This window comes from Perissodus microlepis, chromosome 12 (assembly GCF_051167445.1).
Source record: "Perissodus microlepis isolate ML-2025 ecotype Zambia chromosome 12, ASM5116744v1, whole genome shotgun sequence".
Taxonomy (NCBI): Eukaryota; Metazoa; Chordata; class Actinopteri; order Cichliformes; family Cichlidae; genus Perissodus; species Perissodus microlepis.
This window is the reverse complement of record NC_140472.1, coordinates 25485511-25504791: the sequence shown is the minus strand read 5'-3', so window position 1 is coordinate 25504791 and position 19281 is coordinate 25485511. Positions and strand designations below refer to the sequence as shown.

The 19281-nt window shown below is 37.7% G+C and overlaps 2 protein-coding genes across 7 annotated transcripts in view; both read left to right on the top strand.

Annotated features, from left to right (window-relative positions):
• The first annotated feature begins 2391 nt into the window (after window positions 1–2391).
• Window positions 2392–13094, top strand: LOC146376387 (lymphocyte antigen 6G-like). 2 transcript variants are annotated; one of them, XM_084946976.1, is made up of 3 exons: window positions 2392–2489; window positions 2896–3003; window positions 12620–13094. In XM_084946976.1, exons 1-3 carry the CDS (start codon window positions 2441–2443, stop codon window positions 12772–12774), a joined length of 312 nt encoding a protein of 103 aa, XP_084803102.1. In that variant the 5' UTR covers window positions 2392–2440; the 3' UTR covers window positions 12775–13094. The 2 variants fall into 2 exon arrangements, with proteins under 2 accessions (XP_084803102.1, XP_084803101.1); XM_084946975.1 differs by lacking the exon at window positions 12620–13094 and adding an exon at window positions 3130–3974.
• Window positions 13095–14192: 1098 nt separating this feature from the next.
• The window catches only part of msh3 (mutS homolog 3 (E. coli)), a 59801-nt gene continuing 54712 nt past the window's right edge, over window positions 14193–19281 (top strand). For 2 of the 5 annotated variants that reach the window (XM_084945349.1, XM_084945350.1), the window contains exons 1-8: window positions 14193–14493; window positions 14576–14693; window positions 15160–15443; window positions 15534–15743; window positions 15921–16037; window positions 16141–16258; window positions 16357–16496; window positions 16912–17078. In XM_084945349.1, the coding sequence (XP_084801475.1) occupies window positions 14347–14493; window positions 14576–14693; window positions 15160–15443; window positions 15534–15743; window positions 15921–16037; window positions 16141–16258; window positions 16357–16496; window positions 16912–17078 (1301 nt within the window). In that variant the 5' untranslated portion in view covers window positions 14193–14346. The remainder of the gene's footprint in view (window positions 14494–14575; window positions 14694–15159; window positions 15444–15533; window positions 15744–15920; window positions 16038–16140; window positions 16259–16356; window positions 16497–16911; window positions 17079–19281) is intronic. The other 3 variants (XR_014801780.1, XM_084945347.1, XM_084945348.1) reach the window with 2 other exon arrangements.

The following is a 19281-nucleotide window of genomic DNA, read 5'->3' as shown; positions in this document are numbered from 1 at the left end:
CTCTAAAACCAGAACAGAAAGATAAAGTTGGAAGATCAAAGATTAAGGTTTGTGTTTTTATAGCACGAAGTAAACTACCCCCTTGTCTCCTAGGCCTTGTTGTGCATACCGTAGAAGTCAGATTATACATTAGTCATACTTCCAAAAACATTTTGAATTCCATTTATAACTGAGATGCCAAGCTGTTATCAGACATCACCAGGAGCATGTATCCCCACCTTCAAAACCTTAAGGTGTCAAATTCACAAACCCAACATGGGCTCATTCAACACAGGGGCCAGAAGTGCATGTCGGCCTTTACTGACACACTGTAAATAAAGTCCATACAGTATTGTGTAGTAAGTTCTGGCTTTAATATTTCCAGCTGATAAGGAGATATATTGCATTTCAAATGCTTCATACAAAAGACTTATAAACATCCACTTTGCCTGTAATGACAGTATCAAGCTACAAAGCATTGTTTTTACTAAAATTCAACATTTTCAGATGAAAATTTTACTGCTATTAAAAAAAAAATTTTTTTTACTGTAACAACCCACTGAATGCCATTTTAGGATGACATTCTTGGAGATTCCATATATATAGATATATGCTTTTGGAGTGAGGGTATCTAATACACAAGTTGTCACTGTGTTTTGTACTACCAGCTGTGAGGGCTCTGCTTTTACTTTGTCTCGTGAGTATGTATTTTTCAAAGGAGATCTGGTACCGCAGTCTTTTTGACAAGATTAAAAGACACGTCCATCAGAGTTCATGTGGACAATGCTGAAGAAACAAGTCCATGTCAGAAAGCCATCAAATTTAACTGAACTGCAACAATTCTGTCAAGAGGAGTGGTCAAAGATTCAAACAGAAACTTGCCAGAAGCTTGTGGATGGCTACCAAAAGCGCCTAATTGACATGAAAATGGCTAAGGGACATGTAACCAAATATTAGCACTGCTGTATGTATATTTTTGACTCAGCAGATGTTAACCCATGATAAAGTTATCAAAGAACCAAACGTGATGAATGTTTTTTGTGACAAAGAAGTATCTGTTCCATTCACTCTGTCAGAGAAAAATCAGAGTTGCAGAAATAACGGGATACTCAATAGAGCCATTATATTATGTTCTTTACAAGTGTATGTAAACTTTTGACCACAACTGTACTTGTCTAGGGGAGGGCAACCCCCCCCAGATTGAACAATGGAATTAGCGCAAAAGTACTGAAGAGGGGTGACACAGGGCAGCCCCCCCCCCACTTACTCTTTATAGGTATGTGTATGAGGAACGATCCTCAGATCCACTTGGTGCTTGCTGTGGCTGCATGTAGTGTGATCTCCCAATGCCAACTGGTAATAAAGCTTTGATGAAAAATACTCCAGCCTCATTTGACCCTTTTTCTCCAGCTGGGATATCAAAAGGATCGGTGAGGTCAAGAAGAAGTAAACCTCAACTTGTGTTTTGAGATATAGGTTGCACAAAGGTGTGTGCAAGGAAGAATGACAGATTAGCAGTTTAAAATAGCCAGAGTGAAGGCTAATTGGCCAAAGGCAGGCAGAAAGATGACTAAACTAGACCAGTGATGTCAGCAATGAGCTTGACATCATGGGAAAGGGGAAGTAATGTAAAGCATAGATTAGCTACCAAACAACCAGGAAGCACAGATGTGTCATTACAGATCTTCTTTATTATACAACTTATTGACCTTATGAAATATAAAGGACCATAAAAATCTGATATAATTATATTTGAGGCAATGTTATACTCCAATCAAACAGACTTTCAGAAAGAAGCATGATAAAAAATGTCTTATTATGAATACAACGTAACTTCTCATCTAAAGTTTTGTTATCAATTTATTTGCACACATCTTTTTTTTTTACTTAATATGATTATTTGGCAAGAATCTAATGCATAACCTTAGTTCTTGTCTTCCTTTTTATAAATGGATAGTCTGACAGTGCTGACATTTAGCAGGGTGTGGTTATTTGGGCACTTGCTAGGAGGCTTTTTGAAGAGATGCAAATGCTCAGGTTCTGAAAGAAGATTAGGAAGTTGAGCTAAGAAAGAAAGGCTCAGCACTCGGAAATATAGGAATCAAAAATTGGTTCTTGTGGAGAATGCATAAACTTCACACTTATGCTACTGTGCAGTTTTAAAGCTTCCATGAATCAGTTTTTAAATGCAAAACAATTTTGGGTTCCCTTGAAAAGCGCTATATAAATTTAAGTTATTATTTATTGTTATTAAATTATATGAGAAACTCTTCTGTCCTTTGGCTATAATAACTGACCATATTGTCACTTCAGGGGGCGTGGTTATATGGATCACTTGGTAGGAGGCTCTTTGAAGAGATACAAAAGCTCAGGTTCTGAAAGCAAACACGAAAGTTGAGCTGAGAAAGAAAAGATTAGCAGCAGCTTTTTCTCTCACGAGACTGATCAGCAATTTGAGTTCATGATGCAGCTTTATGCAGCTCTGATCCTGTGTGTGACTCTGTCTGCAGGTAAGAAAAAATGTACTGATGTTTAAAGGTAAAAAGTTAAATAGTTTAGCAATTCAATACTGAGTTACATAAACAGCCTGTGATGAAACAGAAATGAACACTTTATATATTTTTTATTTAATCATTGAGACTTTAATTTTAAAAATAAGCGTTTGTGGTTTTAAAGATATGTGGAATACATCAGACTTTAAAAGAGTCATTTCCTGGTTAAGAAAACAGGCTTAAAAAAATACAAACATATTTAATTATTTTGTGGTCAGTAGAGGAAATATCTTCCAGACTGAGAGGACTTCTTAAGATTTCACTTGTTATATATGACCCAATTTCTGGCAACTCTCTCAAAGGGCATAAAAAACTCTCAATAATTTCTAATGTGTGTAAAATTGTGTTCTTTTTGTTTCTATAGCATGTGGTTTAAGATGCTACACATGCGAAAATTCAGATCCTAAATCCTGCACAAACACCACAGCTTGTGCTTCTGGCTTGGACCGTTGTGCCACTTTTAGAGTAAACGGTGAGTTTTTATCTCATATCAGAAGCTCTATCTAAAAATAAACACAAATGCTGAATGTCTGCTGGCTCTTGGTCACATCATGTTTTGTGAAGTTCTTTTTGAGAATTTTCCCCTCATGTCTTACAGCTCTTAATGTAAGTAAGGGCTGCGTGCCCAGTGCAACATGTGTTGGGCCTGTCACTTGCTGTGAAGGGGACCTGTGTAACAGCGCTATTCCAACTGGTCCCAGTGCCATCATTCTGCTGGTATCTTCAGCCATCCTCAAATTTCTTTTCTGAGGCTGAGGAATGATGTTGTTTCCCTGCTGCACTGTTTTCTGATTCTATTTTGTATCAGTAGGGAAGAATTAAACAAATTTGAAGTGCCTGAAAGAAAACTGTCATTGTTTTTTCATCTGTCATTCAGGGAAGTTGTGGGTTTGACCTATCAAAATACTGTATTGGTGAATGTAATGTTTTCCTAAAGCAAATAAAAATACAGAAAATATATTTGCAGATTTTTTGAATGCTCTGAACTGAGTTTGGGAATATGCCAAAATCTTTTTGTTTATTTAATTTTACTACAGCCAATGAGATCTAACACAGCACAGGTAGTTTGCTCTGTAATGTAACCAGCTGTTTTTTTTGTTTGTTTTTTTAAAGGTAAAAACTTTATGCCAATTTACAGAGTACTACTTTTTTATACTGAAGGTTCAGATTTTTTGCTGTATTTATGTTATCTCTGATATATTTTTAAATAGTACACATTGAATAGATCTGTAACAAATTGAAGATTCTTGGTTTCCTTGTTTACAATTTTATTTTCAATAATTTGAAACTTATAAGCTGAATCATCACTCTATTTGACAATTACAACTTGCCATATAATTCTTCTAATTTTAGGGTGTAATCAGACAGTTAGTGACTCATTCAAGCTCTCTTTTTATTTAGTTTTTTAATATAAAACTTATTGTTGCAGCCAGGAGCTATACAAATGTGCCCCCCTTAGACTGCTTTTAAGCCCCAACCCCCCCCCCCTCCCTTTTTTTTCTCCACTGAGCTATCTCTTCTGTCACTAGTTAGCTAACATAAACTACTGTGAGTCTATCAGCAGCAACACAAAAGAGTAGTTCCCTTACATAAGTTAATGAGTTAATGAGACTCAGATCAGAGCCTTCACATTCAACTCTAAGCAGTTTTCTTTTTTGTATATGAGAACTTATACTGATATTAAACATATTTAGAAAAAAATACGTTGAAAAATGATATTTTTATTGTGAAAATAACTTTATGTTATAAAATAACATAAATCCTGAATGTCAGCATATTTTTTTTTATAATACTTAGAACTGTATTTGGGAATATGGCAGAATCATTTAGTTTATTTAATTTTACTACAGTCAATGGGGGCTCAGAGCACAGGTAGGCTGCTGTGTGATGCATTTTAAACAAAATAAAAGGAAACAAACTTAAAGTACTTCTTTGTATACTTCAACAGGAACTCAACATTAGGGAAATCCCCTCATAAATTTGTCCTAAATGCAAGAGTTGGATCACAGTTTTTAGTTGTAGGTGTTTTATCTCTAAGCAGGGGCGATTCTAGGATCAGAGCTTGGGGGTTGCTGAGCACCCAGAGAGCTGCCCAGCCAGGCAAGATAAACCTGTCTCTGTCGGTCCCTGCATCCTTAAATGTTGTCCCGAGTTCTCTCTGACTGTTTTCTTGGTGCATTTAAACCCCTGCATCCTCCCTGTCCTCATCGTCTTTTGTCTTTGTCTCCTTTATCAGTCATCATAATTGTACCCTCTCTGTGCAAGTCTGCAAATGTCTTTATTAAATCATAAGATTCTTAAATTCATCAAGTCTCTCTGTGCCTGGGTCCTCATCACAAAACATGACATCACTGTTTTGTACATTTTAACACAATTTAATCCCCACATTTGTGAAAGAAAAGCAAAACACTTTTTTGAAAAGTCTTTATGGTCTAGGCATGTATTTATCCACCATTTGTCCAAGTTTCACATTTAGGGTTTTTTGTGTTTATTTTTAGTTTTCCCAGTTTAGGTTATTGTTTATTCTTGTCTCAGTTTGCCTTGTGCATTGCGTTGTATTTCTCCATCAGCCATAATAAACGGCTCGCTCTCAGTTAATATTAAGTTTGTTTCCACACTTTGTTTTATCTGCATTTGGGTCCTCTATTCTCCACTCCACACAGTCTCCATCCGCTGACTGTGACAAGCATGACAGAATCCTGACTTGTTTGCTTTTCTGTATTGCGTCCACCACATGCTCTAAAGTTGGCAGACACAAATTCACTCACTCTCTAGCACACTTGAATACGCAGACATGCACAAAAACACATACACATGAACGCATACCAAATCTATGTCATCTACGTGATACGATACTATCAATTCTACAAATGTCAGAAAGGCAGAAACTTGTAAAATAGAAATCAAAAGACCAGTTTAGTATTGAAAGGCCGTTGTTTTTTCTCTCTCTTTTGAATATGTATTTCTCCCCAATAAGAGAAAAGTATTCGTTATCTGATTCCCCGATTAATTGATAGAACACTTGATTACTAAAATAATCTATAGCTGGAGCCTTAATTTATATCTTTTAAATAGTACACGTTAAATAGAGCTGTTACAAACGGAAGATTCTTGGTTTCCTTGTTTACAATTTTATTTTCAATAATTTGAAACTTATAAGCTGAATCATCACTCTATTTGACAATTACAACTTGCTGAATAATTCTTCTAATTTTAGGGTGTAATCAGACAGTCAGTGACTCATTCAAGCTCTCTTTTTATTTAGTTTTTTAATATAAAACTTATTGTTGCAGCTAGGAGCTATACAAATGTGCCCCCCTTATACTGCCTTTAAGTCCCCCACCCACTTTTCTCCACTGAGCTATCTCTTCTGTCACTAGTTAGCTAACATAAACTACTGTGAGTCTATCAGCAGCAACACAAAAGAGTAGTTCCCTTACATAAGTTAATGAGTTAATGAGACTCAGATCAGAGCCTTCATATTCAACTCTAGGCAGTTTTCTTTTTTGTATATGAGAACTTATACTGATATTAAACATATTTTTTTTAATACAATAAAATTCTATTTTATTGTAAAAATAACTATGTTATAAAATAACATAAATGCTGAATGTCTGCTGGCTCTTAGTCACATCATGTTTTGCGACGTTTTCTGAGCGTTTTCTTCCTCATGTCTTACACATTTTAACGTAGCTTCACTGCCAAAACAGTGCAACATGTGTTGGCTCTATATCTTGCAGTGAAGGGGACCTGTGTAACAGCACTATTTCAACTGGTCCCAGTGCCATCCTGGGGCTGGTATCTTCAGCCATCCTCAAATTTCTTTTCTGAGGCTGTGGAATGATGTTGTTTCCCTGCTGCACTTCAGATTCTATTTTATATATGTAGAGCAGAAATAAACAACTTTGAAGTGCCTGATATGAAATAGGACTGTCACTGATATTTTCATGTATCATTCAAAAAAGTTCAGGGTTTGACCTATCCAAATACTGTATTGCGTGAATGTAATGTTTTCCAAAGTAAATAAACATGCAAACAGAACATATATTTGCATATTTTTTGAATACTCTGAACTGTGTTTGGGAATATGGCAGAATCTTTTGGTTTATTTAATTTTACTACAGTCAATGGGGGCTCAGAGCACAGGTAGGCTGCTGTGTGATGCATTTGTTTTTAAACAAAATAAAAGGAAACAAACTTAAAGTACTTCTTTGTATACTTCAACAGGAACTCAACATTAGGGAAATCCCCTCATAAATTTGTCCTAAATGCAAGAGTTGGATAACAGTTTTTAGTTGTAGGTGTTTTATCTCTAAGACATGTCAGAGTGATGCATGCAAACACAAAATAAAAAAGTAGTAAGGGAGGAAATACTTGTTCACAACACTGTGAACATCCAGGAAATTAGTGGATTCAAAAAACCTGGGTAGAAATGCAGCACACCTGAACAGGTTGAGCTCAGACTGGCTGCTTGTCATTTAGCTGGGGTCTTCGGCCCTTGACTGTAACATTGTCTGTGACGTGGCCTATGCAACCATGAGAAGCAACGTCTACTTACAGCACTGATAATGTCATGTGTATCCACCAGGGGAAGCAGTGTGGAGCCCATTAATTTAAAGCCTCGCTAACTTTATAATTATACTAAGGCTGCAAAAATGTATTAAGTAGATCACAGCAGATGGCCGCCCCTCCCTGAGCCTGGTTCTGCCGGAGGTTTCTTCCTGTTAAAAGGGAGTTTTTCCTTCCCACTGTCGCCAAAGTGCTTGCTCATAGGGGGTCATATGATTGTTGGGTTCTTCTCTGTATCTATGAAGCGCCTTGAGGCGACTTTTGTTGTGATTTGGCGCTATATAAATAAAATTGAATTGAATTGAATTGAATCACAAAGAGTACAGCCAAATGTGAGCAGGTACACCGTAGCATCCATCCTCCTGACTTTCTGGACTTTCCAAAATGAGAATAGGTAAGAAATCTCACTGTACATTAGTGTAGCACAGTATTGCCTGTGCACTGTTCTGTAGACTGTGAAAATACTGTGACGTATGTTTCACGTATTTGGAAAATGTATTCGTACTTTGTATTCCTACATAGTAGGCCTATTCACAGTATTTTACAGTATACTATTTGTATTGCAGAGCTGAAAGCGAGGTGGTCGAGAATGTCTTCTGTCTCCTGAACAGGAGACTGAAATCATAAACATGGTTCTAGAAAATAACGCCATAACAGTACAGCAAATACAAAGAAAAGTAATAGAAGACAACAACATATTTCAAAATATTGATAGGGTCAGCTTAGAACACTGGACCATGTCTTGCATAGAAATAATCTGAAGATGAAGCAGCTCTACGGGGTGCCATTTGAATGCAATTCAAAAAGAGTCAAAGAATTGCAATACAACTATGTGCAAGTAAGTCCCATACAATCCCACAATTGATGCATACTCTCAACACTGTATAAATTACAGTACTATACAGTAATCATAGTCTGATTATGCTTCACAATAGTGACCACTCCAAGTCTGTATTGCTTATCATGTGTGTTTCAGAGTCCGTTACTGGTTCACTGTCCAATCTCCCTTCCTATTCTCCATTCCTCAATCCCATTATAACAAATATTTTTCTGCCTGGAAATGGAAAGTGTATGACCAAAATCCACACACACATATACCCTTTCCCCAAGCTATGGAAGAGGCATGTGGAGATACTGCAGTTGATACTATTCATGGCCTGATTCGCCATGCTAGGCAATATTTGCCCTGCTTGGGATGAACACTGTGTACATTGTTTTTGTGGGGAAAATACAGTAAAATATCTAGGGTAAATATCTAGGGTTTGATTTCTTTGGGTGCGTGGATTGGATGGGTTGTTACTGACATCTGGTGGGAATTTCTTGTCAATAGCACCTTTTGAAATATATTTACTTTTTACGTGCTCTAGAAGACAGAAAGTGACGCTTGCATTCCATACTTATTGTTGACATGTGTTTCTGAAATGATTATTTAACCACACTGTGAATTTCCTTGCACAAAACGTAAAATCTAAATTTAAACATGAATTATTAATTGCTGGGTCCTATCAGAGAAAGGTAGCTCGATTTTACATGCAATACAAATGGGGAAGTCAAGAAGAGAGCACTCCAACTGCACAACCATTGTGTATTCTGCTCGCAAGAAATAGCCAGAAACATGTGGTTGTCTGTTTGAAACATTTTTGGTGTGGAAAAAAGTTGGTGAGAAACTGTTTTATGAAAGCAACCTAAAGCATTGGCACTTTGCTTAAAGCTATTGTTAGTCATTACTATTTACATACTGGCTACTAGTTTATTTTGATGTTGATGTTTATGTTTAAGTTCCTTAGGTTAGCTAAGTTCACTTGTTTATTAGATGCCCCTCGTGTTTTCTACCCCTGTATTGAAGTTTACCTCACCCTTTATGTGTTTCATGTTTGTGTGTCTTATGTTATCAAGTTTGTGTTGTCATGTTTCCTGTTTTATTGTGAAAGTCCCCTGTCCTGTGCAGTATGTCTAGTTTTGCTTCCCCTTGTTAGGTCTGATTTGTCCCAGATGTGTTCCCACCTGTTCCCCATTCCCTCATTACCCTCCTGTGTGTGTTTAGTTTGTGTTTTCTCATTCAGTATTTGTCAGGTCGTCTGTTGTTCTCGTCATGTTTCTATGCCTCCATGTCTCCAGAGTTTATCATGTTCAGGTTTCTACCACGTTCAAGGTTTTGTTCTTTGTTTTTTGTATTTAGCATTTAGTTTCTCCCAGTTTAGTTCAAGTTAGTTTCTCCCCAGTGTGTATCTGCCTTTTTGTTTTTGTACCTTTTTATCAGCCTAATTAAACTGCTTGCCTTATGTTATATTCAAGTTTTCTTCCTCGTTCCTTCGTGTCTGCATTTTGGGTCTACTGCCAGACTGTGACAAAATTGTGTACAGGCATGCTGTGCTGCTATCTTCAAATGTTGTTCCTCGTAGCTCTATCAAACTTCTGACAAATTCCAAACGTAGACAACAATTTTGAGAGTTTTCACCTCACACCTTAGAATGTATAAAACTAGGTGAAAAGGTGGAAATTACATGTGAAAACACCCTTTTGTTTAATATTAAAATATAAAGTCAACAAGTCTGCCATTTATTTTAAAGTTGTTCCTGAATTTTATATTGATAAAAGTCTCAGAGTACTCTGAGTTCAATCTAGATCATTTGATGGTAATGCAATCTTAAATCCTGAAATTAGAACCGTTATACAAGTCGGTCATAATACTTACAATAGATATCTGCTGAATGGTTCAGCAACCATTCAGCAGGTTATATTTTTGAGACATTATTTCTAAAGCATACTTTTGTATTCGTGCACCTAACAATCATGCCCTGATTAAAAAGAAAAGGTAACTCCTTATCCTGAGAAAGATTAATATGTTAGATTTAGGAAACCCAATTATGAGTTTGTCCCAGGTTCAGGCTGGAAATTCTGGAACAGGCATGGCAAGATGGCACATGCCTCTGTGAGAAGGCCTGTGCTTCTGTTGTTCATATTACACAACAGAAACGAAACCAAATGCTAAAGATATGTATTTTGTATAAACAGCTTTTACATGTATTCTAACATAAATTTTCCATCAAATGTTAATATAACTACAGTATACTTTTACTTACAGAACTTATCAAGCACATACTGATGGATGTGAATATTGAAAGAGTTTAACAAAACTTACAGCTTGTGTAAGCGTGCTCTAATACAACATTAATACACTTCACTTTGCTATATTTGTCCTTAAAACATTTTACAGTAACAATAAATCTGCTGCTCTAAGACCACTTTATAAATACTTTTATATAATTTTAAACTTAAAACTACACTGTGGTAGAACTACACAAAGTAGAGAATGATGGGAGTTTGTTTTACAATGACAACTCTCTGATGCACACTTACTTCCTGTGCCTGTACACAAATAGACCACAACAGAAAAGTTCTAACAATTTGTTGTGAACAAACAAAGGTGCCATGTTCAAAAAGGCTTTAATGAGCCATAAAGAAAACAGAATTCAAATTAAAAACAGCTGACACTTACACCAAGGGTACCTTAAATTTATAGTCACACTGAACATGGCAAGTTTCCCTCATGCTGCACACACCTAAAGATGTTTGAACACATGTAGAGAGCAAAGTTATTTTTCATTTGATATGATAGTTTATTCAGTAACACTACAGCATAGTTTTAGTTCCTTCCTTAATTTCCAAAAATGGTGTCTGGCAGTGATGTCACTGAGGGGGCATGGTTATTCATGAAACTGTGGGGGGTTTTGGCTTTTTTGAAGAGATGCAAACCCTCAGATTCTCAGAACAAACAAGCAAGTTGAGCTTTAAAAGAAAGACTTAGCAGCAGCTTTTTCTCTCACAAGACTGATCAGCAATTTGAGTTCATGATGCAGCTTTATGGATCTCTGATCCTGTGTGTGACTCTGTCTGCAGGTAAGAAGTTGGTGTGGGGTGTGTGAGGGACCAAGCAGCACAGACACAAAGGACACAGAAGAAATGTCTTCATAATGTTTTTTTTTTTACTCTCTCCCCCAAAATTTCAAAAAGACAAAGTTCAAAATATAATTAGTTGGCCAATTAAAAGAGATCAACTAAATACAAACTTACTTAAAAGCGACTTACTGAAACTTAACTACAAAAACAACTTAACTCACAAACTGTCCTAAACACAAAGACAAAGGAGGGTAATCTTTATACTGGTTTGGCTAAACCATTTACACACATTGGGGGAAACAGAACAAACACCAATACTAACAAGGCACCAAATAACATACCTAAACCTAAAACATACCCATTGCTGACAAGCGCTTGGTTGGTCCTATTGTGTTTCGAAAGTCCTCAGCCCTTGCCCACACCTTTTGCCCAGACGGCCAACTCCACAAACCAGGTAACTTGAAAGAAGAGAAACATAATTAATATAACAGAATACATTTAAAAAACCACAGGTACCACACTTTGTGCGTCTTCACAAAATCACTTTTAAGTTGAAGTAGTAAAATTAATGAACGTTATTACTGAATACATGTTTGACTGCAAAAAACAAAAATACAAACAAACTAATGAGGTGAGTGTGTGAACTGATTGTTGCTGAGGCCATCATAGGGTGATATGACAGTATGAGGTCATTAAGATAAGATGGGGACTCATTATTTTGAACTTTGTATGTGATGAGAAGGATTTTTAATTTGTTTCTTGATTTAACAGGGAGCAAATGAAGAGAAGCCTGTAGAGGAGAAATATGTGCTGTCTTTCTCGTCCCTGTCAGTACACTGGGTGCAGCATTTTGGATCAACTGAAGGCTTTTCATGGAGTTTTTAGGACATCCTGATAACAATAAATTACTGTAGTCCAGCCTAGAAGTAATAAATGCATGAACTAGTTTTTCAGCAAAGTTTTAAAGCTTCCATTAATCAGTTTTTAAATGTAAAGCAATCTTGGGTTCCCTTGAAAGTCACTATATAAATCCAGGTTATTATTTACTTTTATGAAAACATATGAAGCTCTCCCATCATCTTTGAAGTACTTGATTAAGAAACACCTTTGCTTTGCTGCTATAACTAAAAGGAGTTAACTGCCTAATTCAACATCAAACTGTCATGAAAGATGACTTTATAAATGTAAGAAAATAAGATTTTTTTCTATTCGGGGATTTATATTGAAATTAAACACATTTAGAAAAAAATATGATACATTTATCATTTGTTATGAAAATAGGTTTTGACCTCAAGTTTTCTTTTCTTTTCTTCCTTTTTTTTTTATTTTTTATTTTTTAACACATTTTATTTCTTTTTGATAGGATAGTTTATTCAGTAACACTATAGTATAATCTAAATTCTGGTCTTCATTTTCTAAAGTGGTGAGTATGACAGGGTGTGTAGTTATTACGATCATTTTGTAGGAGGCTTGTAGGGGTCTCAGAGTAGATGGTGAGTTGCTCTCTCATATGACAAGCTCTAGCTAAAAGTAAATATAAATGCTGAATGTCTGCTGGCTTTTGGTCACATCATGCTTTGTAAAGTTCTTTCTGAGAATTTCCCCCTCATGTCTTACAGCTCTTAATGCAGTTACAAAGGGCTGCCTGAACAGTGCATTATGTGTTTGGCCTATGTCGTGCTGTGAAGCGGAGCTGTGTAACAGCGCTATTCCAACTGGTCCCAGTGCCATCCTGCTGCTGGTATCTTCAGCCATCCTCAAATTTCTTTTCTGAGACTGAGGAATGATGTTGTTTCCAAACTGCACATTTTGTACCAGCAGGGAAGAAATAAACAACTTTGAAGTGCTTAATATGAAATAAAACTATCAATGCTACTTTCATCGGCTGGGTTCTGGGTGTGACCTATCCAAATACTGTATTGCTTAAATGTAATGTTTTTGCTTCCATGCTGCACTTTTTTCTGACTCTATGATCGGCGCAATGATGTGACATAAAATTGTCACTGACATTTTGATATGTCATTCCAATTTAATCAGGGTCTGTCCTGTTCAAAAATGTTATTTCTGGAATATTCACTTTTCCTAAAGCAAATAAAAATCCAAACAGAAAATATATTTAGACGTTTTTGTGTTTGTTTGTGTGTGCATGTGTTTCTTATTACTTTATCAGGAGTTTTTTTTTTTTTTTTTTTGTTAATAATTCTTTATGTATTTTAAAAGGAATTTAGCACTGGTCAATCAACAGGCAGGTTAAGATGGGCTGATGTTCACAAGTTGAAGCGTTCTGGTTTCCTTGTTTAGAATTTTATTTATTAGTTTAAATCCTATAAGCTAAATAAGTATTCTATTCGACAATTACAAGACTACTAGAATACCAGACTTTAAAGGCGCTATTTCCTTGGTGTTTTTTGGGAAAAAATGAAGGCATCTTTTTACACAGCTTTACTTATGAATCTGTATCTTTCTCTTTTTTTTTTTTTAACAGAGAAGCTCTAAACGGGTTTTTAAGTTATAATTATGACTTACTTGCAGTCAAAAATATGCAAACACGATTAAAACCTCTGAAAGTTTATACAGTGCCTGACACGCGGTGGCAAAACAGCTGTTACCTCGGATGGACATGATGGCATTTTTTAAAGTAATGTTTGCAGAGGGACAAACATGCATTTGGGCTTGTATGAAGTTTGACAGATTGTTTCAGTTATCTGCTGCTCTAAAACACAAGACTGCCCCCTGGTGCCGCCTGCTTTCTGCTTTGCCCTTCTCTCTTCCAGACATAACCCGAGTAGAAGTGCGGTACACCTGAGCAGGCTGGGTTTACAAATCAGCCCGTCCAGATCTGCTTCCTCTCCTCCTAATCCTTTGTTTTTGTTTGTTTAACATGCATACAATCATTCAAACGATGCATTGCTGACAGATACGTCATTGTTCATGTTCGTAAGTTGAAATCCGGCCCATGAGAAAAATGAAAAATGTTCAAAAAATACGACAAGTTTTGCAAAAACAACCGTTTACAATTCAGTCTTTTACTTTTTCAGGATGAAATAAACTTGAAATCAAGTCAATCAAGAGTGTATAATTTTAAGATTTCACAGAGCAGAATGCATTGAGTAGAATATCTGGTGAAACCAGGAGGAGGCAGCAACGCTCCTGGAGCCGCCAACCTCTGCTAACCAAAGAGGAAGAAGAAGGCGCGCGTCATTTACGCGTCTGTGACCTCATCGTATGCGCTGCTATATTTTGAAAAGCTGGACAGCGGCTGTCAAAGCTCTGCACTTTATTGTACACGCAAATTCATTTTTATGCGACTTGTTATTATGGATCAAATGTAAGCGAACATTAAAGCATGCCAAAGTCTCTGAAAAAGTCCTGCACCACTCAGACCTCCATCAGCAGGTACTTCGGAGGATCGAGCAGCAGCAGCAGCTTTGCCTCCAACAAGCAGCGCGGGATTAACCCAAATCCTGCAGAGCAGCAACTTTCAAGAGGCAACGTGAGTTGAGCTTCACACGCACATATCAGACATGCTTCACTCAATGCTAATTACTGAAGTGCAGTTCATTTTTGTCCTCCAGCAGAAGCTTTCATCTGATGATGACTTGGAATTGCCAAGAAAACGAGTTAAGCCTTCTCCAAAGGACCATCAGGCGGAGGATGTGGAGTGTGAGCCTGCGTCCTGTCAGGGCATTAAAGGTGAGTGTTGACTTCAGACAGAAAAATATGTCATGATCTTCTAAACCCTCATTAAAGTCACTTATATCTGTCCAGTGCCCAGCAGCATCACAGTTCTCCAAACAACATGTGCACTGGTATAGATTGTGATTAGATAACTCTGCCCACAACGCATTTGTTTGGCCTCCAGTGCTATCCCTCGATGCACTAGTAGATGCACTTACGGTAAAATTTTGAAAATCCTTGGTGACTTCCTTCTTAAGTTACTGCATTCACAATATTTTCAGAAAGATTGAGGTAACCGAGATTTGAACTTGTCCAACATTTTTAGTAGAAGCACGTGTGTTATGAATATCAGAATCCTACTTTGCCTCATACTCGTGTTATTGCATTCACAAATTCATCCACAAATCCAGCCTCTTACAGCTGAGGGGTAAAAAGTGAAGTTGTCGTTGATGTGACTGTAGTACTTGTCTTCTCTCTTCAGACACAAAGCTGACGCTGAGCCGAAAAGCAGGCAGCCTGTGCTCCTCCACATTGGAGAAGCTGAAGGGCTTCACCTGCGGGGCTGAGCCCAGTGTCGTCAGCAGTATCACCCGGGAAAAAACAAAGACGGCTGATGCAGGTCAGGAAAGCAGTGATTGGTCTCCTCGTTGTGCTACAGGTCAACCTGAAACTACACACAGACTGCAGCATGCAGAAAGGGAGCATGAAGGTGAAGAGGAGGATGATAAAGAAAAGGCAGATCTGGGGTTGGCTGCTGCAAAACAGGTATGCAAAAAGTAAAGTACCTGATAACACTGAAAAAGCAAGTGTGACTTTTCACATCGTAACAGATTTGATGTATTTTTATTTCTGCAGGGAGTTCACTTCTCTCAGTTTGCCAAGACAGGAGGAGGAAAGTGTGCAGAGCTGGGTCCTCCATTGGACTGTAGCACCTCCTCCAGGCGTTCAAAGAGCATTTTCACCCCCCTTGAGCAGCAGGTGATCCAGCTGAAACAGCAGCATAAGGATGCTTTGTTGGCTGTGGAGTGTGGTTACAAGTACAGGTTCTTTGGAGAGGATGCAGAGGTGAGAACTAAAAAGCAGATGTGTTAGTGATGCATTTAGAAGGAGTTTAAATTTAAACTGTATAAAATATAAAAGACATATCTTATGTTTTAGATGATAGTCTTCTTTCAACACAGTGGCTCTCAGCACCTGATTTGTGTTTCACTGATCGCTGAAGGACGTTTTGTTTGTGAACAGATTGCTGCAAAGGAGCTGAACATCGTCTGTCATCTGGATCATAACTTCATGACGTGCAGCATCCCCACACACCGCCTGTTTGTTCATGTCAGACGGCTGGTGTCTCACGGACACAAGGTTTCTGGTTTATCTTTGACTTTATATGATTACTGTTTACTAATTGCAAGCTGCTTAGGCTCATGCTCTGCTGGCTTTTTTATTTGTTTGTTTTAATTTATAGGTCGGAGTGGTTAAACAGACAGAAACATCTGCGATCAAAGCGTCAGGGGCCAACAGAAATACTCTGTTCACTCGTCAGCTCAGCGCCCTGTACACCAAGTCCACTTTGGTGGGAGAGGGTATCCTTATAGATGATGAATGTGTGCACGTGTTCTTAAACAACTTTTTATCGTCACTCTTTGTTTGAAACAGTTTCCTTGACAGTTTTTTTTAAAAGATGTAAATCCGGTCTGCAGACTCGGGGATGTGGAGGAGGGGGGCTGTGATGATGTTGTGTCGGACCCTCCCGACAGTTTCCTGCTTTGTATTAGTGAGAATTGGGACAAACTGAAGAAGCAGCTCACTGTAGGCCTTGTGGTGAGTTTCATAAGTCAATACATAAATCCCACCTGGCCATTGGCTGATTGTTCTTCAGTTATTCTGTGTATAAGAGCTGAAAATCAAAAATTTTATTTAAAAGTAGGGTTACCCCTTGGCTTTTTGTTCAACACATATTAGGGGACTGTTGTGTATTATTTTAAAATAATTTAATGTTCACTGTTCAGTTTCTTTGCAATAAGTGTAATAACAGCACACACTCACTTGTAGTGAAGAAGAAATTATAAAGAAATGAAATGTTGATTAATAGCTTACTTAAGACAAAAAGTTACTTTAATAAAATTTGAACATGCTTTGCCATTTTTCAGTTTATACAGTGTATAACTGTCAACTTGGAGCTGTAGCTGCACATCTTTGACATCATCTGATTCACAGCATGTGTTTGTGTCTGCAGGCAGTTCAGCCCAGCACAGGCGACGTGCTTCTGGACTGTTTTCCTGACGGTCCCTCTCGCTCTGAGCTGGAATGCCGTGTCCTTAAAATCAACCCTGTCGAAATCCTGGTGCCCTCCGACCTCTCAGAGCAAACCGAGAGACTCCTGCACAGCATTACTAATGCAAGGTAATATGCTGGGAAGACACTAGAGGGCAATATATACCAATTTATTACTAAAATGTACTTAAGCGCTGAGCATATGTGTTTACAAAGCTGTATCTGTTTGTGAGTTTGGTGTATTTCATTTTGCAGAATTAGGTTTAGGTTTCCCCGGGCAGGCAGACGGTTGTTTTATTTGAAACTCCTCAGGCTCAGTCTGGATGAGGAAATCAATGTCGGCTTGGTTCTCAGCACTCTGGATTTCACTGCAGGGCTAAACAGGATCCAGCCAAGCCTTCTGTATTTTAAAAGATCATAGACTGTCTGTCCCATAAAATGGTCATTTTATATCACTAGTTTTATTAAAAGAAAAAGACAGCAGTTACACACCTGCCTACACAAATTTAAAGTTCTTCCTCCAGTTCAGTCGTTTAAAAGATCAAGTTCCATAATGTGTTTTTTTTAAATGTTTTTTGTGTGTGTATAACTAACATGAGGCTTTGGTGGTTGTAATCAGTTTAAATAAGTGCTTTACAGTTTTCCCTTTTTTCATTGGTAGGCTGGCTTCTTGTGAGATCAACACAATTTGGACTTTTCATCCACCAGAACTTAGTAGAAAAATACTCTTATAGACACATAAAGACCATATTTTTATTGGAAAACAGAAATATATTCTGTTATTTATGCAACTCGAAACAGATGAAGACGCAAGTTAGCCTCAGAAAAGTTAACAGCATCAGGTTCGATTATTCCAGCGATTAGCTCATAAGGAGCATCAGAATGTCTTGAAGGTCTTGAGCTTCACTTGAAAGCCTTAATTTAATGTCTGCAGGCTCTTGTATGAATCACGAGAACCAAAAAAGGAAAACTGAGTACATTTGTCCTTTTATTAATTGGCAGACCAACAGCACGAGCAGCAACGGTGACGCTGAGCTGAATGTAATCCATAAACCTGTTGCCTCCCATTGCGCTGCCATTCGACTCCTCTTTGCTGACAGTCTGGAGCCAGCATGTTCACACCAGTGGGGAGGAGATCCTCTGGAGGGAGCTTGTGATTGCATTATGCTGTGAAAATGAAACAAGATAGTGGGAGGGAGTGGAGTGGATTAGATTAGCAGAGGATGATTGGATAAATGGGAGAAATTTCTGCTACTTTCTTTTGTCTGACTCCTTGGCTGGGCAGATTTCTCATTACCTACTGTTTTATAATGCTAGAGACAATTTTCCTCCCTTTTTCACCACCCTCAGCTTGAATTTAATTCTAGACAATTTAGTTAATCTGTATTAATTTCTCTCTATTTTTCTTGGCTTCCTTTTTTTCAGATGTCCATGTTGAGTGATTATAGTGAGACGGGCCTGTAAAGGCCAATTCAATTATTGTGTTTGAACAGCTCTGCTGTCTGGCAGTGTGTTTATCAGAGACAAGGCTCTTCTCACTTTTCAACTTATGACATAAAAGTAGAGTGCAGCTTTGTCTGTTAAGATAAGACAGACAGATTTATTTCATTTAATGCATTTTTCTTCACAGACAATACTTCTCAGCCCATCACAGCTTTGCTTTTGACAAGTTCTCCAGTATATTCTTCTTTGCAGTTAATTGTCTCAGTTAAATTCATTAGACCAGAATAATTATACATAAATGCATAATTGATATTTTGATTATATCATGTTGCGGTTACAGTAAATACAGTAAAAATACTAAGGCAAGGCCCACACCGGTGAGCAATTTTAACTGGGTTTTCTTGGTGACAGTGTGTGTCTCTGAGGTGGGCTGATGAGATGGAACCCCTGGCAACAGGATTTGTGTCTATAGAGCAGCTGATAATGAGTCCCTTTGAGGTTGGTTGTAGCTAGGTGAAGTATTAGCTTGCTTTATTCACGCAGAGCCTGAAGTCATGAGTCCGGATCAGAGCAGTGACGCTGACTGAAGCGACTAAAATGCTCAATGTCAGATGAGCATAAATGTTCTCACTATTTGAAAGATTTTAAGTTTAAGTGCTTGGCTGCTGGTAAGATCACAGTCATGTTTTAGAAGGGGTCCAAACAAGCAGACGTACACTGTGCATTTTTAAAAGTGTGTATGTCCATTTCAGTGGCTGCTCTCAGAGCTTTGGATTCACTTTGCACTAATAGATTCTAGAGATGTAACCAATCCGATATTACGTATCGGTCCGATACTGACGTAAATTACTGGCTCGGATATGGGAGAGAAATAAGAAATGTAATCCGA